Source organism: Watersipora subatra, chromosome 3 (genome assembly GCF_963576615.1).
Source record: "Watersipora subatra chromosome 3, tzWatSuba1.1, whole genome shotgun sequence".
NCBI lineage: Eukaryota > Metazoa > Bryozoa > Gymnolaemata > Cheilostomatida > Watersiporidae > Watersipora > Watersipora subatra.
The window spans coordinates 74,539,327-74,564,452 of NC_088710.1; the positions used below are offsets into that span (position 1 = coordinate 74,539,327).

At 38.8% G+C, this 25,126-nt stretch overlaps 1 protein-coding gene across 1 annotated transcript in view; it reads left to right on the forward strand.

Annotated features, from left to right (window-relative positions):
* The first annotated feature begins 2,640 nt into the window (after positions 1-2,640).
* The window catches only part of LOC137390984 (uncharacterized), a 28,582-nt gene continuing 6,096 nt past the window's right edge, over positions 2,641-25,126 (forward strand). Inside the window, exons 1-22 of the mRNA XM_068077298.1 lie at positions 2,641-2,832; positions 3,472-3,702; positions 4,259-4,465; positions 5,200-5,302; positions 5,629-5,787; positions 5,985-6,176; positions 6,264-7,140; positions 7,222-7,572; positions 7,872-8,041; positions 9,334-9,488; positions 10,015-10,181; positions 11,985-12,114; positions 14,869-14,949; positions 15,910-16,089; positions 16,770-16,847; positions 18,274-18,439; positions 19,131-19,295; positions 19,722-19,896; positions 20,535-20,675; positions 21,415-21,538; positions 21,729-21,834; positions 22,042-22,167. Coding sequence (XP_067933399.1) covers positions 2,641-2,832; positions 3,472-3,702; positions 4,259-4,465; positions 5,200-5,302; positions 5,629-5,787; positions 5,985-6,176; positions 6,264-7,140; positions 7,222-7,572; positions 7,872-8,041; positions 9,334-9,488; positions 10,015-10,181; positions 11,985-12,114; positions 14,869-14,949; positions 15,910-16,089; positions 16,770-16,847; positions 18,274-18,439; positions 19,131-19,295; positions 19,722-19,896; positions 20,535-20,675; positions 21,415-21,538; positions 21,729-21,834; positions 22,042-22,167 — 4,276 coding nt within the window. The remainder of the gene's footprint in view (positions 2,833-3,471; positions 3,703-4,258; positions 4,466-5,199; positions 5,303-5,628; positions 5,788-5,984; positions 6,177-6,263; positions 7,141-7,221; positions 7,573-7,871; positions 8,042-9,333; positions 9,489-10,014; positions 10,182-11,984; positions 12,115-14,868; positions 14,950-15,909; positions 16,090-16,769; positions 16,848-18,273; positions 18,440-19,130; positions 19,296-19,721; positions 19,897-20,534; positions 20,676-21,414; positions 21,539-21,728; positions 21,835-22,041; positions 22,168-25,126) is intronic.

Consider the following 25,126-nt stretch of genomic DNA (forward strand, 5'->3'; position numbering starts at 1 on the left):
GCATGAGTGCAGGCAGTGGGAGTTGTCTTACGCATACAGCATGAGTGCAGGCAGTGAGAGTTGTCTTACACATACAGCATGAGTGCAAGCAGTGGGAGTTGTCTTACGCATACAGCATGAGTGCAGGCAGTGGGAGTTGTCTTACGCATACAGCATGAGTGTAACAGTGGGAGTTGTTTACCACATTACTCAGTAAATACTGGCATCGTAAGTGGGCTGTCACATAATTATTATACTAAAGTATGTTATAATATAACCATTTGGCTATCATATGATAGGTATATTAAGCACTGTCGTCATAAGTTATTGTAAAAACACTAGAGAATTGGTTATGTACATATCACAGATGTTCTTGCTTTAAAACACACAAGAAAATCAATGCCAAAAATACTATTCAACGTGATTGAAACAGGGTCAGCAGCCAAAAAATATTACCCTTAACCACCATCGCTAAACTTATATGAGTGAATGTTTTATGGACACAGATAAAAAAATGCAACCTAGCATTCCGCTAAGTTGCCTTCTCTATGAATCCGGAAATTACGAGTAAAAGGATGTGTGTTATTGAGCCTTGTGTTGCTGAATATCTACAATTTATAACTGAGTGGGGCAAGTTAGAGGCAGTGGTATGGTAACTAAGAGTGACAAGTGAGAAGCAGTGGTATAGTAACTGAGAGTGACAAGTGAGAGGCAGTGGTATGGTAACTGAGAGTGATAAGTGAGAGGCAGTGGTCTGGTAACTAAGAGTGACAAGTGAGAAGCAGTGGTATAGTAACTGAGAGTGACAAGTGAGAGGCAGTGGTATGGTAACTGAGAGTTACAAGTGAAAGGCAGTGGTCTAGTAACTAAAAGGGACAAGTGAGAAGCAGTGGTCTAGCATGTCAACTATTCTAAACCTTGACCTTAGCATGGGCCCATATGAATGGTGACCTTAACCTTGTGCCAGCAAACCAGAAAGAACACTACTTGCTGTCAAGTAGATACTTCGCATACTTTACTGGCTTTTGTTTAGATCAGTTTGTCACTTATAAATTCATCATTTACTTTTTGGCTTGCTTTAGAAAATTCACAAATCATTGATTTAAAATGGCTTTAATAGGAAACAAACACTTGAGCGTTGAGTTATCAGTTTGAGTCTTGGTAGACAAGGTAAGCTTGTGCAACCCGGCAGCCTATGCTACCATTTGATTAAAAAGTCCAATAGTTTTAGGTGCCATACGATATCTGGCGCTAGTGGGTGTCAATGCAGATTGAAACTCATACAATGAAACCATTAAAGAGCTCTAGGTAGTGGTTGGTATCAGGTTACAGGCTCTGATAGCCGCTTGCACTTGTATTGTATAATTAATCTATAATGGCTGTATGCTTGTGCCAAATTGCAACAAACACTTCTCATTAAGTTTTCGATATGACACGGAAAGTCATAAAGTTAAGGCATTGAGCACTTGTTTGTCAGCTGCAATACCACTGCACATGCTTCATTCACACGCATGAATTTATTTGAGATGGCAGTTAGATGCCAGCCATAAACACACTGTACATGGCCAGGCTGCTCAGGATGACAGGTAAGAACGAGCTTATATAAAAGTAAGAAATTGAAATATTTTTATAAAGTTAGAAATACATTTCCTGTTGCTAGTTACAGGTTTCTATGTGTATACAAGTGAAATGGTCTGTACTCATATATAATATAGTCAACTCTCTGCTATAGAGCTCGCCTGTATTTGTTTTAACAGTCTGGAACCTGGCACAAACTCATTAGAAAAGCGCATCTTTTGAATTTCGTAAAGCTTACTGTCTTTTTCATGCAATAATGCTTGTAAAATTTATGTTTGCTTCTACACAACATTGAAACAAAGTTTAGCAATAACTATATATACAGTACATATACTGGTGCGTTTAGGCTGTGTATATTCCTTGACAGTCATATCTGGCATCTATATATCTACATGTATATAAGATGTTGAGGCGAGTGCTCAAACTTCCAGGTCTCTAGTAGGGGACTTGAGCTTAGGTAGCCATTACCACCCCTCTGGGTCAACACGTGTGAGGAAATAATTTTATACTTATATTTATCATATAATGAATATATGTATGTACAGATTTCATATGTCATTATCAATAAACTTACAGTGTTATTCTGGCAGAAAAGTAGATTTAACTGAGAAGTTGGTTGGGTTGAGTATATTTAGTATTATTCCAATCACAAATGGGGGGCACTTGCTGTCGGTGAACAGTTTTCTATTATAAAACATGCATAAGCTATAAAATTCGATGGCATTTATTTTGTGACCGCGAATATTTCCCAGCCTTGCACTAGTTGAGTTTCTGATATCTTATAACAGTAATTTGCTAGTGAGTGACCTTTGAGTGACCTTGTAGCTTTGAGATAGTTGAGGTTCATGTAAATAAAGTGATGTTAAAAATATTTTTACCATTAAATCACCCGAGGAAACATGATCTAGATTTGTTCTATAAACTAATACATGCTTATAATAGCCTGAGAGTGACTCCACTGCAGGTTGTCTCGAACACCTTTCTTTTCTAGTCACGGTTTTCTCTTTGAGTCACGGTATATTAGTTTAACTCTAGAGGTCATGTTTCTTAGGCCACCTGTTCATGATCACAACTCTTACGCTGATGATACAGCAGCTGGCCACTGCAAGTCTAAATCATGGCCATTTCAAGATTGGATTTCTACCTGCAATGTCAGATCCTAGTCAGAGTCATCTGAATGATGGCAGCAGGTACGCCGGTGCCATCTCAGTCGCTCTAAATGCACTACGCAACATGTCTGAGTATAGAGGACTCAATTTCACCTATGTGTACAGGGTGAGTTTCTAGCGATATTATTCTCCCCTGATTTAGCTCTGCCATGGTGCAGATCATGGGTCAAGTGTCTAATAGCTGCCAGATGACAAAGAAAGTGTTTGTGCTTTGAGGCATATTGCCGTGCCTAGAAATATTTGCTGGACTGACTGCGCAGTCTTTAAGGTACATGTAGTTGAGTCAGAGCTGAATTTGGAATTAATAATGTAAATAAATTTAGCTAAAGTTACTAGTAAACATCAGCTAGTAAACATTATATGTAAGGCTACTTAATGGTAAATATATCTTCAACAACAAGCTTCATATTGATTAATTGGCAGCTAATGACGTCATCAGGGACCACTCTTTCATATCTCCGCTTACACCTATTGAGTCAACAAATCAAAAGGAATAAAAAGCATTGGGGAATTGTGTGTATTTGCTAGTAAACTGCGCTAATTAAATAAAACCTGATACAGTTTTTTGAAGTTTTCTTTTCCTCTCATAACAGCTTGGTAAAGTCTGCTGCCAAAGAAGTTACTTAAAACACTAACAAAGCTATTTATTGAGCAGCATAGCTGTCATCAAAGAAGTGAAGGTCTAGTCTTCAAGAACAATTGCTGGTATAATACCTTCAGTGATATTGTTGGCTAATTGCTTTAGGATACAGAGTTTGAGACAAAAGCAACACTGAGAGCTATAGTGGAGATGTATAATGATGGAGTCGATGTCCTACTCGGTCCAGAAAACCACTGCGTTATCTCTGCTGAGCTCGCAGCTTCACTCAGTGTTCCCATGATTGGATTTGTATGTGTTGAGTTGTTTGTCCGACGCAATAGTTGCCTAGCAACCCGGCAAATAAACATCTTCATGCGAATGAGTTATTTATTTATTGTTTACTGGCTTATATAAATTTCAGTATTTTCACATTTTTTCTTAAATTACCAATCGTGTTTGCAAGTTCAAGTTCAAGGTCTTTCTTGGGCCAACCGCTATTTTATTACCTGCTCAGCAGAGTCAATGACAACCTTTATTGAGCTGAGCACTGGCAGGTGGACCAGGCGCAATACTTGAAGCTATAAATGCATTTCAAGTACCAGTTGAAGATGACATTGACATGTCACGATGCATGATGATGCTCCGTTTGCTCTGTATCACTCAATATTCTTTAGTAGAACAGTGTCAACACTTTCAACCATTAACTCTACCTGGTGTCAGCTTCATTCCTGCTTTTCACCAAATGTAGCTTGATGTTGTTAAATATTGTTGTGGTTACAGTTCTCCTTCATCTAATTGATTGCTAAGTTTAACTAGCTCATAAATTACAAACATGTAATGCTTGCTCTGGGTAATTCTATAACAGAGTTTTGCTTATTTACCAACTAGAATTGTTGTCAAGCAGGTGCTGCGGTATATATTAAACGTAATAGTTTGAAAACTTATTTTACAGCGATGCACAACACACCTCCTGTCAAATAAAACACTTTATCCCACGTTCTCGCGCACTGTCCCTAGCAATATCAAAGTTATCAAGTCTATAGTGGCATTGCTAAAGCACTATAACTGGAGCTGCTTCTCTATAGTAGAGGAAGAAACAGATGAATGGAAGGAAGTGGGCTTAACTCTCCGAGCAGCTGCTGAAGCGAACAGCTTTAAGGTACGTGCACAAAGCTCCACAATCTACAAGAGTTTCATCTTAACATTTGCACCCAAATGCACAGGGACTTTGTAGCGGTGTGCATAGAAATAGTATTCATGCCCACTACTGCTGCCAATACTTCTCTTTGCAAATATTAATGGCATAACGAAATATACGCCAGCGCGTTCACTGCTTCTTTAGTGATGGTATGTTAGTTGCTTTTTTATCATTAGCATGTTAGTTGCTTCTTTAGCAATAATATGTTACATGTAGTTGCTTTTTTAGCAATGGCATGTTAATCGCTTATTTAGTAATAGTGTGTTATTTTCTCTTTTAGTAATCGTGTATTATTTGCTTCTCTAATTATGGTATGTTAGTTGCTACTGTAGCAATGAATGTTAGTTATTTCTGTACTCGTGGCATCATAATTACTTCTTTAGCAATAACATGTTAGTAGCTTTTTTAGCAATGTCATGCTAGTTGATTCTTTAGCTATAACATGCGAGTTGTATTTTTACAACAGTGTAAGCTTTTTTAGTAATTTTCTGCAGGTATTATTTTTATTTTTGCAAGTAGTTTTCTAGCAATGGCTAGTTGCTTTTGTAGCGATAGCATGTTAGATACTTTGCTAAGCCTAATTTATACCATCAGCAGAAATAAATCATAAACTTTTTTTATACCATGCATCAGTATCTTGTATTTGCTTTCATAACATAATGGTAAATGCTGATAACATAAGTGCGTATTCATAGATAAACACCAACTATTCATTTCCTGCCAAGTACAGACTCTATAAAGCAGAGCATCAGCAAGTAATATGTGAGATTGTCAAGAAAACAATGGACAAGACAAGAGGTGCGTTTGACATTCTCACGTGTATACTATTATACAATCTTCATCCCAACATTAATATTATGTTACCAAATCATTATAATATTGTCATGAACAAAAGTTTATACTAGACTTAGCTGGGACAAGCTGATATCTACCTGATTATGGTACGTTATGGGTTTGAAACACTTCATACTGGCAGCAAATGGAAGCAGAGGAACAATTGATGAAGATTATTGAATATTATTATTACTGTTAATATTATTATTCCTGTTATTGCTGTTACGACTGTCAATCTCAGTAGATTATTGTTGTTTGCATGTTGCTATTTCTTTCTTCTGTATATTTAGTTCATATATTCCTCGGCGAACATGATGGTATGGTACAGTTTATAAGGTGCCTGTATGCTCATTCCAACATTGCCCTGCACTCAGTCATTCACACGAGAAGTTTCGATTCTCACTTTGATTTTGACTCAGAAAATGCTCTCAAGTCACTCACTTCCTTCTGTAAGTTGATTCACAGTAATTGTCTACACATGACACCGGTGCTCTCCACGGTAGTTGTCTACACATGACACCTACACTCTCCATTGCTGATTTCATGCATGCTGTTGAAATACTTACTGTCGTACAAAGCTATGGTTTGTATCTTGCTCAACTCTACACTGTACACTAGAGTATATATTTATGCATGTTTATTGGAGGGCATGAAGGATTTGAACCATTTGATCTCAACCCACAGACATTGGCTTTTAGACAGCTCATCACCTTACAATATAGAGCAAGTACTGACAATGATCTCTACCAGCGGTTTGTGTCTGATGTACAGTATGCTCTCGGTCAGCCGCCTTTCTTCATTCAAGCTCCACCTTCGGTCAGTCTTGGTTTGCATGAAAGTGAGAGTAAAAAGAGGGGAGGCAGAAACAAGGAGATGAGAAGTGATAAATAGTAGAGAAAAGAGGATTGAGTAGAGAAACCTGTAGTTGAGACAGAAGGGTGGGAAAGGGAGAGACCTGTAGTTGAGATAGAAGGGTGGGAAAGGAAGAGACCTGTAGTTGAGACAGAAGGATGGGAAAGGGAGAGACCTGTAGTTGAGACAGAAGGGTGGGCAAGGGAGAGACCTGTAGTTGAGACAGAAGGGTGGGAAAGGGAGGGACCTGTGGTTGAGACAGAAGGATGGGAAAGGGAGAGACCTGTAGTTAAGACAGAAGGATGGGAAAGGGAGAGACCTGTAGTTGAGACAGAAGGGTGGGAAAGGGAGAGACCTGTAGTTGAGACAGAAGGGTGGGAAAGGGAGGGACCTGTGGTTGAGACAGAAGGATGGAAAAGGGAGAGACCTGTAGTTAAGACAGAAGGATGGGAAAGGGAGAGACCTGTAGTTGAGACAGAAGGATGGGAAAGGGAGAGACCTGTAGTTGAGACAGAAGGGTGGGAAAGGGAGGGACCTGTGGTTAAGACAGAAGGATGGGAAAGGGAGAGACCTGTAGTTGAGACAGAAGGATGGGAAAGGGAGAGACCTGTAGTTGAGACAGAAGGGTGGGCAAGGGAGAGACCTGTAGTTGAGACAGAAGGGTGGGAAAGGGAGGGACCTGTGGTTGAGACAGAAGGATGGGGAAGGGAGAGACCTGTAGTTGAGACAGAAGGGTGGGCAAGGGAGAGACCTGTAGTTGAGACAGAAGGGTGGGCAAGGGAGAGACCTGTAGTTGAGGCAGAAGGGTGGGAAAGGGAGGGACCTGTGGTTGAGACAGAAGGATGGAAAAGGGAGAGACCTGTAGTTGAGACAGAAGGATGGGAAAGGGAGAGACCTGTAGTTGAGACAGAAGGGTGGGCAAGGGAGAGACCTGTAGTTGAGACAGAAGGGTGAGAAAGGGAGAGACCTGTAGTTGAGACAGAAGGGTGGGCAAGGGAGAGACCTGTAATTGAGACAGAAGGGTGGGCAAGGGAGAGACCTGTAGTTGAGACAGAAGGGTGGGAAAGGGAAAAACCTGTAGTTGAGACAGAAGAGTGGGAAAGGGAGAGACCTGTAGTTGAGACAGAAGGGTGGGAAAGGGAGAGACCTGTAGTTGAGACAGAAGGGTGGGAAAGGGAGGGACCTGTGGTTGAGACAGAAGGGTGGGCAAGGGAGAGACCTGTAGTTGAGACAGAAGGGTGGGAAAGGGGGAGACCTGTAGTTGAGACAAAAGGGTGGGAAAGGGAGAGACCTGTAGTTGAGACAGAAGGATGGGAAAGGGAGAGACCTGTAGTTGAGACAGAAGGGTGGGCAAGGGAGAGACCTGTAGTTGAGACAGAAGGGTGGGAAAGGGAAAACCTGTAGTTGAGACAGAAGAGTGGGAAAGGGAGAAAAAGTAAAAAGATGAAAAAGGAAAAAAATGATAAAAGGAAAAATGGAAGACAGATAAAAAACAGCTATTAGCAAAACTACCGAATTTGTTTGTTTAAACGAGAAAGCAGAAGTTGTAGAACATACATATAAAGAGTACTAAATAGTTTTCTCAGAGAAGAACGAGAAGTGAGATTTATGATCTTTTGAGACCTTGATGAGATACCAGGTAGCTTGTTACAATGTAAAACTTGCAGCAAAAATTTTAAAGTTTAAATGTGAACTTTTGCCAGGTGGACATTCCTATATCAAGATACGCTGCCAAGGTCTACGACGCGGTTATGCTTTACGCTAAATCTGTAAAGGCTCTCATAAAGTTGGGTGGCGATCCGAGAAATGCTCAAGAGCTGACGCAAATGGTTATCAACACAAGCTATACAAGTGAGAGCAGCACTTCATTTACATGTATATCCTATTCTTGAAGAAAACTCGGCATTTTTCTGTCAGAGCCATAGATATAATAAACCCTTATTATATCTATGAGGTTATTATATCTATAGTCAGAGCCCATGACGTCATGGGTTATGATAAGACTATTTATATACCCATTTGGCCATAGGTCTTTTTATGTATGTTGTTCATAAATACCTGAGAATATGTTATATAGAGACTCCAAATCCATAAGCAGATCTTTAAGATATTTAATTTCTTCTAGCACTTTAAGGCGGATAATTTATAATTATTCACATGCAGTTTTTTTTATAGACATTTAAGTTTGTAATTTTGTATTTCGAATCAATCACTTGCTGTTTGAGCATTTACAGGACCGCTTATCATGGCAATTTAAAGGATTGACTACTTCCAAAGTTTGAGAAAAACTACTAATGGTTGCTGCGCATTCTTCTATATCTGTATTTTGGTAATTCAGAGTAAAGTTTTCAACAAAACCTTAGATGAGCATTTAAAGACTTTCTCACCAATTTTTTTATGTTCTCCTGCAGGCATTCAGCAGTTCACCGACACTGTAGATGCTATGTTCTCTTGCAGGCATTCAGCAGTTCACCGACACTGTAGATGCTATGTTCTCTTGCAGGCATTCAGCAGTTCACCGACACTGTAGATTCTATTTTCTCTTGCAGGCATTCAGCAGTTCACCGACACTGTAGATTCTATGTTCTCTTGCAAGAGTTCAGCATTCACCGACACCATAGATGCTATGTTTTCTTGCAGAAATTCAGCAGTTTACCGACACCGTAGATGCTATGTTCTCCTGCAGGCATTCAGCAGTTCACCGACACTGTAGATTCTATGTTCTCTTGCAGGCATTCAGCAGTTCACCAACACCATAGATGCTATGTTCTCTTGCAGGCATTCAGCAGTTCACCGACACCGTAGAAGCTATGTTTTTTTGCAAGAGTTCAGCATTCACCGACACCATAGATGCTATGTTTTCTTGCAGAAATTCAGCAGTTTACCGACACTGTAGATTCTATGTTCTCTTGCAGGCATTCAGCAGTTCACCGACACCGTAGAAGCTATGTCTCTTGCAGGAATTCAGCAGTTTACCGACACCGTGGAAGCTATGTTCTCTTGCAGGCATTCAGCAGTTCACCGACACCATAGATGCTATGTTCTCCTGCAGGCATTCAGCAGTTCACCGACACCGTAGAAGCTATGTCTCTTGCAGGAATTCAGCAGTTCACCGACACTGTAGATGCTATGTTCTCTTGTAGGCATTCAGCAGTTCACCGACACTATAGATGCAAATGGAGATGCAGAAGGAGCTTACTCTACAGTAGCCATGGTCAAAGATGAAACTGCACCCTCTGGATGGTCTGTTTATCAAACTGGCAAGTTTGATAAAAATGGAGACTCTTTTATCTCATTGGTATGTGATGAAGACGATTACTCATTCTTCAAATGTATTGCTGAGGTTTTGTGTACAAACCTTCTAACACAGATTAATGAAGGTTGATAAATACACTGTACATAATACACTGTACATAATACACTATACATAATACACTGTACATAATACACTGTACATAATACACTATACATAAAACCAGAAGCTAACAGATAACAGTTCTCTCATAATCAGTTTAAACTAGCTTCTAACAAAGGTGTTGATGGTATAACCTCTGTATGTATAGTATACCTAGCTATATGAAGGTACAGTACATATAACCTTTGTATGTATGGCATACCTGGCTGAATGAAGACATCACCTTTCTATGCACAGTGCATGCAGCTGTTGGAAAGCATCATTACTCGTAATATAGAGGTATAAACCTGCTGAGATGCCATCTCTTTGGCTACTGAGGTTTCTTCTACATGTATTTGTATTACAGACATATAAACCTGCTGAGACGCCATCTCTTTGGCTACTGAGGTTTTTCCTATTTGTATTACAGACATATAAACCTACTGAGCAAATGTCATGGCTAAGCGGGAAAGTGCCTAAAGATGAACCAGCTTGTGGGTTTGAAGGCTGCACCAGCACTCTGAGTGAAATACTTGTCAGCTCTCTGATGAGCGGTCTTCTGCTATTGGCTATCTTAGTGGGTTTGTGGTACTGGAGGTAAGGTAATACGAGTAATATGAGTAATATGGGTAATATGAGTAATATGAGTAATATGAGTAATATGACATATGAATAATATAAGTAATATGAATAATATAAGTAATATGAGTAATATGAGTAATATGAGTAATATGAGTAATATGAGTAATATGGGTAATATGAGTAATATGGGTAATATGAGTAGTATGGGTAATATGAGTAATATGAGTAATATGGGTAATATGAGTAATATGACTAATATGAGTAATATGAGTAATATGAGTAGTATGAGTAATATTAGTAATATAGGCAGTATGGATAATATGAGTAATGCGGGTGATGCTGGTGATGCGGGTGATGCTGGTGATGCGGGTGATGCTGGTGATGCGGGTGATGCAAGTGATGCAGGTGATGCGGGTGATGCGGGTGATGCTGGTGATGCGGATGATGCGGGTGATGTGGCTGATACTGGTGATGCGGGTGATGCTGGTGATGTGGGTAATGCGGGTGATGCGGGTGATGCGGGTGATGCGGGTGATGCGGGTGATACGGATGATGCTGGTGATGCGGGTGATGCGGGTGATGCGGAAGATGCTTGTGATGCGGGTGATGCGGGTGATGCTGGTGATGCGGGGGATGCGGGTGATGCGAGTAATGCAGGTGTTACTGGTGATGCTGGTGATGCTGGTGATGCTGGTGATGCGGGTGTTGCTGGTGATGCTGGTGATGTGGGTGATGCGGGAGATGCGGGTGATGCGGATGATGCGGGTGATGTGGCTGATACTGGTGATGCTGGTGATGCGGGTGATGCTGGTGATGCGGGTAATGCGGGTGATGCGGGTGATGCGGGTGATGCGGGTGATACGGAGGATGCTGGTGATGCGGGTGATGCAGGTGATGCGGGTGATGCGGGAGATGTGGGTGATGCTGGTGATGCGGGTGATGCTTGTGATGCGGGTGATGCTGGTGATGCTGGTGATGCGGGGATGCGGGTGATGCGAGTAATGCAGGTATTACTGGTTATGCTGGTGATGCGGGTGATGCTGGTGATGCGGGTGTTGCTGGTGATGCTGGTGATGTGGGTGATGCGGGAGATGCGGGTGATGCGGGTGATGCGGGTGATGCTGGTGATGCGAGTGATGCGGGTGATGCGGGTGATGCGGGGGATACGGGTGATCCGGGTGAACCGGGTGATGTTGGTGATGCTGGTGATGCTGGTGATGCTGGTAATGCGGGCGATGCGGGTGATGCGGGTGATGCAAGTGTTGCTGGTGATGCGGGTGATGCGGATGTTTGCCATAATAAGAGCAGTGTCCATTTGTCCGTTTGTCCGTCTGATGAAGATGTTAGAAAAAAAGATTATTTCACATAGGTATCAAATTCAAAGGGAAGCAGGCTACCATTACACTACCCGGGTGTAATACCAACTAATGGAATAATTCTCTGTTTACTGATTACTCACAAGCTTACTAGTATGAATAATATGGGTTATATGGGTAATATGGCTCCTGACTCCTTTCAAGAAATTTAAGAATCCTTAGAACTTTTTAGCCACTCTAAATAATTTGACATCAATTATAGAACAATTCAGAAAATATATCACCATATAAAATATTACTATAGGTCATTGTCACTGATTAACTGTCACAGATGAAAGGCATTTTAGTTTTTTGCCCTGCGTCTGTTAGATTTAGTTAAAGAACAACCCCATAGAGTTAAATAAATATTTTTCGATCATTCAACTTCTACTATAACTTTAGTTAGCTTGTTAGTCTGATTGGATGAAATATTATTGCCAGTTTCTTATAATAATTCCGTTAGGCGTCGCGTACAACAGAAGAAAATAGACAGTTTGCTGTGGAAACTTGACAAAAGTGATATTGAGATCATCTCTTCTCGCCTTGACCTTGATGACTATACTGATGCAGAGCAAGACTCGAGCTGTGAACAGGTATTGTTGGACTAGGAGCTGAAATGGTCAATCCCAGACATAGAAAATGTTTCCACCATTATCTATTTCTCTGAGCAGAGCATGTCAATCGCTCTTTTAATAAAGGTTGTTGGTAACTCTATGATATATCGGTAATTCTATGATATGTCGGTATCAGCTCGTTCTTTAAGATCTATTTGAATGTTATTAGAATGAGAGTTTATAGAGTCTAGTTTTGTGATTTTTAGTCAGCGCTGCTCAATAGGGATGATGCCGAGCATGATAAAGGCAGCAGACTAAAACTGCGCAGCCTCCAAAAATTGACGGTACCATTTCTGGCAGCTCTCATAACTTTGCTTGACTGTAGACTTGGCATAATATCAGCTTGTATTTCGATCTCTGTGTTGTGAGCTTACATTCTAACAGATGCTACCCTACGGCACAAGCTTCAAGCCCATCTTGTAGTAGCATTGTCTAACCTCTGACAATCAAAACACTTCATTTCAGCTGCAAAGTACCTGTCTTTTCTACTAACACAAGTTGCAAAGCTTGGGATTCATATTATAGCTGACTTGATAGGCGATCAAAAGAGAAAGCAAGGCAAAAAGAGAGAGAGAGAGAGAAAGAGAGAAAGAGATAAAGAGAGAAAGAGAGAAAGAGAGAGAGAGAAAGAGAGAGAGAGAAAGAGAGAGAGAGAAAGAGAGAGAAAGAGAAAGAGAAAGAGAGAGAGAGAGAGAGAGAGAGAGAGAGAGAGAGAGAAAAGAGAAGAGAAGAGAGCGGAGAGAGGAGAGAGAGGAGAGAGAGGAGAGAGAGGAGAGAGAAGAGAGAGAGGAGAGAGAGGGAGGAGAGGGAGGAGAGGGAGGAGAGGGAGGAGAGGGAGGGAGAGGGAAGGAGAGGGAGGGAGAGGGAGGGAGAGGGAGGGAGAGGGAGAGGGAGGGAGAGGGAGGGAGAGGGAGAGGGAGAGGGAGAGGGAGAGGGAGAGGGAGAGGGAGAGAGAGGGAGAGGGAGAGAGAGAGAGAGAGAGAGAGAGAGAGAGAGAGAGAAAGGCTGCTATGCAAATAAAATAGAGAAGATTATAAACAAAGAAAACTCAGGCCTGACAACAGGCACTCATAATGTCATAAAGCAGCAGATAATGACATGTGCTGCAAATGAAGCCACTGGCTTCCTTTAGTTAATGTGTACATTATTCTTAGCTTGATCATAGCCCTGAGAAAATAATACAAGTCAATCAATAAAAACCGCTGCAATTCAACCGTAAAAGAACTATTTTCTCTTACCATTAGAGTTTCTTCCAACATTCATGCTTTAGATGATGCGTTAATTTTTGGAAGCACTTGCTAATACTTAGAAGCACTTGCGAGTACTTGAAAGCGCTTGCAAGATGACAGATCTGTACTGGCAGTAGTCTTGCAAAAATGGATTTATTTTATTGATTTAGTTAATTGACTGAACAAATGATGTGAAGATTAAAAAATGTTTTTGAGCGAGCTCAACAGCTGCTTTTCAGAAAAACCTGAGTTTTTACCCCAAAAATAAACTGCCTCGTGCTACTATACAGAAGTCTTACTTAGGTAATTACTTAGGTATACAGGTTTAACTTACCTAGATAACAAAGAGGTAACAAGCAATGAAAGAAGTTGTGATAAACTGAAAAACTGGCTTGTTGATGTAGATGAGCTAGCAGGATTTAACATGAACAGTCTGGTATTACTTCCACGTGTCTGAGAAAACGGTGAAGCGTATAGGAAAGACATTTATGAGTTTTTAGTGTGTTAGCTGAGGGTGTATTAGCAAAAGTGCTAAGCAATTAAAACAGTCAAATAAACAATTTGAAGTAAACTCTTTTTCAAATATTTGTGAACTTTCAAAAAAGATTTGAAAAAACAATGGAGTTGTGCCTAGCTGGCAGACTAGACTAGCGTGCAGCCTGTTATCTAATTTAGAGATATAACTAAGTCTAAGCCAATATTTTGACATTTGCACTAGGTTACCTTTCATACTAAAAATAAATTTTTGTTTTCAGGGTCAATTTTTAATTCAACAAGACATTGGACTATACAACGCAGCCTATGCATCTGGTGGTACTAGCCATCGAGATAGACTATGCTCCACATATGCATATAGCCCAGTGTAATAAGGTTCCAACACTCGTGTAGTTGTATTTGATATGCCCACATAATAACTAGCTAGTATTCCTCTATATAATATTTGTCTAGTATCTACCTACATAGCTTCTATTTAGCATCTATTTATTGTCTATCTAGATAATGTCTAGTATTTCTTCTGATATTGTCTGGCGTTTATTTGGACGTGTTTGGTATTTATTCGCAAACTGCGAGGTATATATGTAGAAATAGTGTCATTTTAGAGTGTGTCTAGTATATATCTACAGACTAGTTACTAACTAGAGATTGCTTATTGTCTAACTAGATAGACTTCTGGTGTCTAACTAGAGAGACGGTCTAGTGTCCATCTAAGAAGACTTTCTAGTGTCTATCTAGAGACTGTTTAGTGTTGATCTAAAGACTGTGTAGTGTCTATCTAAGGGCTTTCTAATGTCTATCTGGATGCTATCTAGTGAACATATGATTTATCTGGATGCTATTTAGTGAACATATGATTTATCTAGCATCTGTTGAGGTTGATATATTATCTATATAGAAGTCACTGTTGTAAAGTTTAGCGCCTACATATATTTACAATCCAATGAACTACTTTTTCAATCTGGATTGAGAAAAGCTCTCAGTTACACAGCTGATCATATTTTGATAGGATCGTCCATGGAGTTTCTTAGATGGAGAGGATGAGGAACCACCTGAATTACCTTTCTACTGCCCGGTTGGCTACTTCAAGGTGCAAACAAGACTTCTTTAGCTTTACAAGCATTCAGCATTGCTCTATGTAGTAGACTATGCTGTTAGTATTGCTCCATGTAGTAGGATGTGCTGTTAGTATTGCTCTATGTAGAAGACTGTGCTGTTAGTATTGCTCTATGTAGTAGGATGTGCTGTTAGTATTGCTCTATGTAGAAGACTGTGCTGTTAGTATTGCTCTATGTAGTAGACTGTGCTGTTAGTTTTGCTCTATGTAGAAGTCTGTGCTGTTAGTATTGCTCTATGTAGAAGACTGTGCTGTTAGTATTGCGCTATGTAGTAGACTGTGCTGTTAGTATTGCTCTATGTAGTAGACTGTGCTGTTAGTATTGCTCTATGTAGTAGACTGTGCTGTTAGTATTGCTCTATGTAGAAGACTGTGCTGTTAGTATTGCTCTATGTAGTAGGCTGTGCTGTTGGCATTGCTATAAGTACCATATAGTTCCGTCTACTGCCTAGTTAACTGTCTGTATACTGTTATGTATAGTCTCTCTGTTGCCTGGTTCACTGTCGGCTAAAAGTAACCTCTTTGTATCAAATGATCAAGATATGATGTTAAGTTCATTGGCAAGCTTATCCGGAGAATGCTGCTTCATTTAACTTTTTCTTTAGACTTTTTTACGACGCTGCTAATCAGTTGGTTGACTGCCAAACAATATATGAATATGTTCTAGTTACACAGAGAAAGTGTCTGTGATGCAATCTCACACTGTTTCATATCTTGCAGTTACACAGAGACAGTGCGTGTGATGCAATCTCATACTGTTTTATATCTTGCAGTTACACAGAGACAGTGTGTGTGATGCAATCTCATACTGTTTCATATCTTGCAGTTACACAGAGACAGTGTGTGTGATGCAATCTCATACTGTTTCATATCTTGCAGTTACACAGTGACAGTGTATCTAATGAATTTCTCATACCCCGTCATATATTGCAGAACATGCTTGTGTCTCTCAAATGTGAATGGAAATCTCTTGAGCTGACTAAAACTGCAAAGAAACAGCTCCATGAGTTAAAAGAGTTGTCTCATGAGAACATAAACAAGTTTATCGGGGCCTGCATAGACCCCCCTCACACCTTCATAGTTTTTAACTACTGCGAAAGAGGGAGCCTTCAGGTAAGAGTTAAAAGTTTCTACATGAACCTTTTAGAGATTCTGTGACTTGTTGGTCTTATCAGCAGCTTTAGAGCAGATAGTCAGCTCCTTAAAGTCAGCTCGTATAAAAATATGATTCATGTACAGCCTTGTCTGTTAATCTACATTTCTTCAAAAGTTGAGTTCGTGTATCTCGCACAACTGATAGATAAAATGCCAGTCACTGATTGGCTGATTGGAAGATAGAAGTCTTGTGCGGATGCATCCCTTTGACAGACATCGAGAGGTGCTCCCTTTGACAGACATCGAGAAATGCTCACCAATAAACAATGCTGGATAATAACGTTCATTAACTACTCTTTGAATATGATAGTTTTCCTTCACATAGCAATCAGCTGGACATTTTGAAAAGTATTTCTGTGAATTCATTCGTGTAGACATTCTAAACAGGTTATAGATACCTGATGTCTTGTTATGGCAGTATCTTCTACTTACTGATCTGTCTGATTCAGCTCAAGATAGCAGTAAATATACTAAACTGTTCATGTAAGATCAGTATAGTTTGTGTTTAGCATTTTTTCGATACAGTGCAAAGACAAAATCATGCAGATTGCACATCTAGGTTCATTGCCTGATTTTTCTGAATAATAAGACAATACTGTGCAGCATATTTGTATTATTTGATTTATTTATTTCTACAGAATGTGCTCCTGGCCAATAGAGAGCTGTTTCTAACAACAAGTGTTATGCAGTACTCGCTTATAAATGATCTAGTCAAGGTAAGACGACTTTATGTACTTCTATATGATCATACCGCACATAATTCATTTCTATATAACAGTACAACTGTACAGCACATAATCAATTTCTATATAATAGTACAACTAACTGTACAGCATAAAGTACACTTATCTATATAGTTTTTAAGTGTCACTCAAGTCTCATTGTAGTAGAATTATGAGCTCTTATCAGGAGATAAGGCAGTTAGAATTTGTTTGCCTATATGATACATGCTGACATTTTATCACTTTTAATCAATGCCAAGGTCACGTGTGAGTCTCCCCAAAAAGCTCAAAAGCCTAGAAAATCAGAACCACAAAAACACGAACATTCAGGAGCTCAGGAAGCCACAAATATAAACATTAAAGCTAAAAAATAAACAAGAGCGAAAGAACGCTGTTAAGTATCAACGCAAGAATATGGAGTCGGGCTCTCTGTTATTATAAAATACTAACTGTGCTACTCGGCGTTTCTCGGGTAAAAATAACATTTTCAGACAGAATATTGATTTGTGTTTAACATATAACAACATTTGCCATTCTAACTTTCAAACTACATATCATGAGAAAAGTGTTTTGTGTAGTTGAAATAAATTAAGAGAGAAAATAAAAACAACTGTAAAGGTTTTCACACTTTGTCAAGCAACTGTAACTTTCAAAGTTCGTATCATGAAAAAAATCTTTTGTGCAGGTCAAATAAATTAAGAAACAAAATAAAACAACTATAAATTTGTTTAAATGTGAAATAATTAACAAGTAATAGCTAAATTAAGTCTGTTTTGCTACAATTACAATAAAAGACGATTTGGTAATGATACAATTAATACGAACTGAGAAAACAAAATAAAAATCCTGAATATGTTGAATTAATAATAATAATTCGTTGCATAGAAGTGTGTGTGTGTGTGTATAAAAGTTTACTGTTCTACCAGAAGATATTTATCAAAACTTCGAATACTACGATACTGGTACCTCTCGATAATGGTACAAATGTAAAAATGAGATATCCTACTGTCTTTGTCTAATTGAATGGAGAGAGAATGTCGAGGCTCTTTCTACAGAGATCATACAATTGTCTGCGTGAAAAGAATCGGTCTTGATCGCGATATAGCAATTGAACCTTACGAAAAACCAAAAATAGAAGTTCTAGAAAACACAAAAAGCATTGTATTTTTTAGAGTTAATAGAATTCATATAGTTTCAAATAATACGTCATTTAGCTTGTCCATACACTATATGTTATATGATATATGAAGTGCACTGCCTGCTATTATAATATATATATAAGGTGCACTACCTGCTATTATAAAATATATATGAATCTGCTATTATAAAATATATATGAAGTGCACTACCTGCTATTATAAAATATACATTATATGAAGTGCACCATTTGCTATCATATAAAATACCCTTATAATTTTAGGGCCTGATGTTCATTCACAGCAGCTTCCTCACCTGTCATGGTAACCTGAAGTCATCTAAGTGCCTGGTCGACAGCAGGTTTGTGCTTCGGATAAGTGGCTTTGGATGGCACTATTTCAAAAAGAACAATAGTTTACCAGAGGTTCAAAGTACTAAAGATTATCATGGTTAGTTCCATTGAACTCGTGTGAATTGTGAGGTTTCGAGGTGCGTGTCATTTAACTCATGTGAATTGTGAGGTATCGAGGTGCGTGTCATTTAACTCATGTGAATTGGGAGGTATTAAGGTGCGTGTCGTTCAACCCATGTGAATTGTGAGGTATCAAGGTGCATGTCATTGAACTCATGTGAGTTGGGAGGTATTAAGGTATGTGTCATTCAACTCATGTGAATTGTGGAGTATTAAGGTGTGTGTCATCAACTCATGTGAATTGTGAGGTATCGAGGTGCGTGTCATTTAACTCATGTGAATTGTGAGGTATCGAGGTGCGTGTCATTTAACTCATGTGAATTGTGAGGTATTAAGGTGCGTGTCATTCAACCCATGTGAATTGTGAGGTATCAAGGTGCGTGTCATTCAACTCATGTGAGTTGGGAGGTATCAAGGTGGATCACCATTCAACCCATGTGAATTGTGAGGTATCAAGGTGTGTGTCATTCAACTCATGTGAGTTGTGAGGTATCGAGGTGAGTTTTATTCAATTCATGTGAGTTGTGAGGTATCGAGGTGAGTTTTATTCAATTCATGTGAGTTGTGAGGTATCGAGGTGAGTCACCATTCAACTTATGTGAGTTGTTAGCTGAACTTCATAAATCTTGTTAAATTGTGAAGACCGATCGACCACACATGTTATGCAGACAGACTGTGGAGGGCTCCCGAGCTGCTGAGACTTGATGCTGCCGGTAGGGGGGATGCTGGTACGTGGGGCTCACAAAAGGGAGATATCTATTCTTTTGGGATCATTGTTCATGAAATACTTTGTCTTCAAGGTCCTTGGGGAGAAACAAGACTGAGTGACAGAGGTTAGTAATGTTTACTTTTAAACCACTTCAACAGCCTGTTACTTGGCAATGTAAATTAGTTTGGAGACTCAGACAGGGTGAGTGGCTCAAATGGCACATTTCCTCTCTATTTTATTTTCTGCATAAGGTATCTATAAAATAATATAATGTGATTTTTTTTAAATGATATAAAATGCTACAGAAATAGGTTTTAGTTTAAAAAACAGATATAAAAGGACTCCTTTACTAATTACAATACACCGATACCATAAATGGAACAATTATTGGGTTATGAAAAATAGATACATTCAACTTTTAGAAATGACACCATAATGGCTGCAATCTGTAGTGCATAAAGGGAATTATCTGTCATCTATAGATTTTTAATTAACCTTGAGTCCACTGTATTGTATTCATGCGCCAAGCTAAACTTTCATATATTTTTAGAAATTGTGGAAGGTGTGACTAACGGGAATTTACCATTGATCAGACCCAACCTCAGTGCATGTAAATGTGACGACTACCTTAAGGGATGCATGGCCGAGAGCTGGGCTGAGGTGCCCGAAGTTAGGCCAGACGTAAAAACACTAAGGCACAAGATCAAGCCTCTTAGGCTCGCAGTGTAAGTCAGACTTGCCAACTCTCATGCCTGAATTGTAAGTCAGACCAGCCAGCCCTCGTGCTTGCAGTGTAGGTCAGGTCTACCAACTCTCATACCTGAATTGTAAGTAACTTGTAACAAACCCATGAGTTTGTAATCGAAGTCAAACTGAATGCTGTTCTTTTGCCAGCAAATATAGCAGTAGTATTTCTATCTGATTTCACAAAAAATCAAGCAAGTATTTCTGTAGAGCAAAATGTGATGAATAACAAGTCACACTAACGTGTTGCTAGCATTTGTTAACATGTCGCTCTAAAGGTAAGTGTCAGGGCGTAGACAGTCTTATTAAACATCTAGGCAAGACTAAGGAGTGAGGTAAAACTGAAAGCGATTTTGCAAAAAGTTGTCTGCCTTCCAATGATGAGGACCCTGTTTCAGCTGATTCATAACTTTAAGGAATTGTGTTATTTTTGGTTTTACACTAATCTTTTGAAATTAATCGAATTGTTTTTGTACTAGAAAGGATGATAATAACTGATAAATTATATAGAGTTAGGCTATCATGTTATTGAGATGAGGTCACAATTCACAAATAAATATCTTCATTCTCTAATCTCTGAAGGGCTGATTAACGGTGTTAAAGTGAAACTGGGTTTTAGCGGGTCTAATATCATGGAGAGCATGTTGGAGCGGATAGAGATGTATACGAAGAACCTTGAAGGACAAGTTGAGGCACGAACTCAACAGCTGCATGTGGAGAAACGAAGAACAGAGAAACTGTTGCATAGAATGCTACCAAGGTTTGGTCAAATTATTATAAAAAGATAAGTGCCGGTGGCTTGAGACTCTAAACACAGTTCATCCTATTATGAAAAAGGTTTTACGAGTTTGTTATTTCTTCCAACCTTCCAACCTTTGAGTAATTTTAGTTTTACATAACTGATTATGACATAAAAATTTAAAAAAAACTGTCAAAATAAAATTTATGAAATGAAGTTAAATAATGTATTATGGAAATGGTTAGCGAAATATTATAATTGCTATTAACGGCTTAAGTTGACTGCAATACCTTCAGTTGATGAGTTTGTCTTGACAAAGCGCTGTAAAGAACATCTCACTGAGTGAAAGATGTGGAGTATTTACTGTAGTGTTGGTAGTACAAACATGACAGAAGCGTTTTTAGATAATAATTCAACATTGCGCAATAAATATGTCTGAGTTATCTAGCTGTAAAAGTAGGTAAGGCGACATAACTGGATCTCATAGCTAGCACTGACAGCATACAGCATATTCATGGCTGTTCCTGATAGAGACTCCTAGAGCGTGACTGCTGATGGTAGAGCATTGAGGTTTCCAAGAGCCGGTCAGGCAACTTAATAGTATTATTTATATGAATTTGATTTGAACAAGGCAAGTTAATGTCTTCAGTCTTGTCTACTGCTAAGGTCAATCTATGCTACATGAATAAATAAACATGTGACAGCGGAAGACTGACATATCTATTAATAATATAACCCATGCACCCTGCTTTGTCTACAGGAGTGTAGCTGAGGATCTGAAGAAAGGCAAACAAGTTGAGGCTAGCTATCACGAGTGTGTAACCATCTGTTTTTCAGATATCGTTGGTTTTACCAAACTCTGCTCTGAAAGCGATCCGTATCAGGTATTATATCTAACATGTAACAGGTATAATAGTGCCGGTAAGGTATCATATACAATAGGCGTCATATAACTAGCATGCTATATATTGATATCATATGAAACATAGCATTTTGCAGTCAAAGCTGTAGCGCAAGGTTATATCTCGCATTCAATAAATAGAACACGTAAAACAACTGTATGCGTGTTTTTAGATTGTGCGGTTCCTTAATGATCTTTACACAAGATTTGATGAAATAATAGATAACTATGATGTATACAAGGTAGAAACAATTGGAGATGCTTACATGGTTGTTTCAGGTATGAGACTCACTTATCTCGATTGATTATAGGCAGTATATGCTCCAAAGTTTGCAAGTCAATTCCTCGTGCATTAACAGATGTTGATAGACAACTCATCACTGACATTATGTGGCATGTGTCTGTGTTGGTCTATAACTGAATGCATTATAGTGTTCATTTTAATTGCTACTCTAGTCTAGCTGAATGCTCTTACCTGTTTGACAGGCCTACCAAAACCCAATGGAGATAACCACGCAGGAGAAATAGCTTCAATGGCTCTTCACCTTGTAAGGGCTTTAACAAACTTCAAGATTGAGCACAGGCCTTCTGACCGCCTTCAGCTTAGACTAGGTAAGCACATCTTATATACAGTAGATACCTCTATGTAGTTACTAGTCTCTCCATAGCAACTGCTAATATTCTATGAACTCTACATGTATGTACCTCAATGTTGTTACTAGTCTCTCCATGGCAGCTACTAATACTCTATGAACTCTACATGTATGTACCTCTATGTAGTTACTAGTCTCTCCATGGCAACTGCTAATATTCTATGAACTCTACATGTATGTACCTCAATGTAGTTACTAGTCTCTCTATGGCAACTGTTAATATTCTATGAACTCTACATGTATATACCTCAATGTAGTTACTAGTCTCTCTATGGCAACTGTTAATATTCTATGAATTCTACATGTATGTACCTCAATGTTGTTACTAGTCTCTCCATGGCAGCTGCTCATATTCTATGAACTCTACATGTATGTACCTCAATGTAGTTACTAGTCTGTCCATAGCAACTGCTAATATTCTATGAACTCTACATGTATGTACCTCAATGTTGTTACTAGTCTCTCCATGGCAGCTGCTCATATTCTATGAACTCTACATGTATGTACCTCTATGTAGTTACTAGTCTCTCCATGGCAGCTGCTCATATTCTATGAACTCTACATGTATGTACCTCAATGTAGTTACTAGTCTCTCCATGGCAGCTACTAATACTCTATGAACTCTACATGTATGTACCTCAATGTAGTTACTAGTCTCTCCATGGCAGCTACTAATATTCTATGAACTCTACATGTATGTACCTCTATGTAGTTACTAGTCTCTCTATGGCAACTGTTAATATTCTATGAACTCTACATGTATGTACCTCTATGTAGTTACTAGTCTCTCTATGGCAACTGTTAATATTCTATGAACTCTACATGTATATACCTCAATGTAGTTACTAGTCTCTCTATGGCAACTGTTAATATTCTATGAATTCTACATGTATGTACCTCAATGTTGTTACTAGTCTCTCCATGGCAGCTACTAATATTCTATGAACTCTACATGTATGTACCTCTATGTAGTTACTAGTCTCTCTATGGCAACTGTTAATATTCTATGAACTCTACATGTATATACCTCAATGTAGTTACTAGTCTCTCTATGGCAACTGTTAATATTCTATGAACTCTACATGTATGTACCTCAATGTTGTTACTAGTCTCTCCATGGCAGCTACTAATACTCTATGAACTCTACATGTATGTACCTCTATGTAGTTACTAGTCTCTCCATGGCAACTGCTAATATTCTATGAACTCTACATGTATGTACCTCAATGTAGTTACTAGTCTCTCTATGGCAACTGTTAATATTCTATGAACTCTACATGTATATACCTCAATGTAGTTACTAGTCTCTCTATGGCAACTGTTAATATTCTATGAATTCTACATGTATGTACCTCAATGTTGTTACTAGTCTCTCCATGGCAGCTGCTCATATTCTATGAACTCTACATGTATGTACCTCAATGTAGTTACTAGTCTCTCTATGGCAACTGTTAATATTCTATGAATTCTACATGTATGTACCTCAATGTTGTTACTAGTCTCTCCATGGCAGCTGCTCATATTCTATGAACTCTACATGTATGTACCTCAATGTAGTTACTAGTCTGTCCATAGCAACTGCTAATATTCTATGAACTCTACATGTATGTACCTCAATGTTGTTACTAGTCTCTCCATGGCAGCTGCTCATATTCTATGAACTCTACATGTATGTACCTCTATGTAGTTACTAGTCTCTCCATGGCAGCTGCTCATATTCTATGAACTCTACATGTATGTACCTCAATGTAGTTACTAGTCTGTCCATAGCAACTGCTAATATTCTATGAACTCTACATGTATGTACCTCAATGTTGTTACTAGTCTCTCCATGGCAGCTGCTCATATTCTATGAACTCTACATGTATGTACCTCAATGTAGTTACTAGTCTCTCTATGGCAACTGCTAATATTCTATGAACTCTACATGTATGTACCTCAATGTAGTTACTAGTCTCTCCATAGCAACTACTAATATTCTATGAACTCTACATGTATGTACCTCAATGTTGTTACTAGTCTCTCCATGGCAGCTGCTCATATTCTATGAACTCTACATGTATGTACCTCAATGTAGTTACTAGTCTCTCTATGGCAACTGCTAATATTCTATGAACTCTACATGTATGTACCTCAATGTAGTTACTAGTCTCTCCATAGCAACTACTAATATTCTATGAACTCTACATGTATGTACCTCTATGTAGTTACTAGTCTCTCCATGGCAGCTGCTCATATTCTATGAACTCTACATGTATGTACCTCAATGTAGTTACTAGTCTGTCCATAGCAACTGCTAATATTCTATGAACTCTACATGTATGTACCTCTATGTAGTTACTAGTCTCTCTATGGCAACTGTTAATATTCTATGAATTCTACATGTATGTACCTCAATGTTGTTACTAGTCTCTCCATGGCAGCTGCTCATATTCTATGAACTCTACATGTATGTACCTCAATGTAGTTACTAGTCTCTCCATGGCAGCTGCTCATATTCTATGAACTCTACATGTATGTACCTCAATGTAGTTACTAGTCTCTCTATGGCAACTGCTCATATTCTATGAATTCTATATGTATATACATGTACCTCTATGTAGTTACTAGTCTCTCCATGGCAGCTGCTCATATTCTATGAACTCTACATGTATGTACCTCAATGTAGTTACTAGTCTCTCCATGGCAGCTGCTCATATTCTATGAACTCTACATGTATATACCTCAATGTAGTTACTAGTCTGTCCATGGCAGCTGCTCATATTCTATGAACTCTACATGTATGTACCTCTATGTAGTTACTAGTCTCTCCATGGCAGCTGCTCATATTCTATGAACTCTACATGTATGTACCTCAATGTAGTTACTAGTCTGTCCATAGCAACTGCTAATATTCTATGAACTCTACATGTATGTAC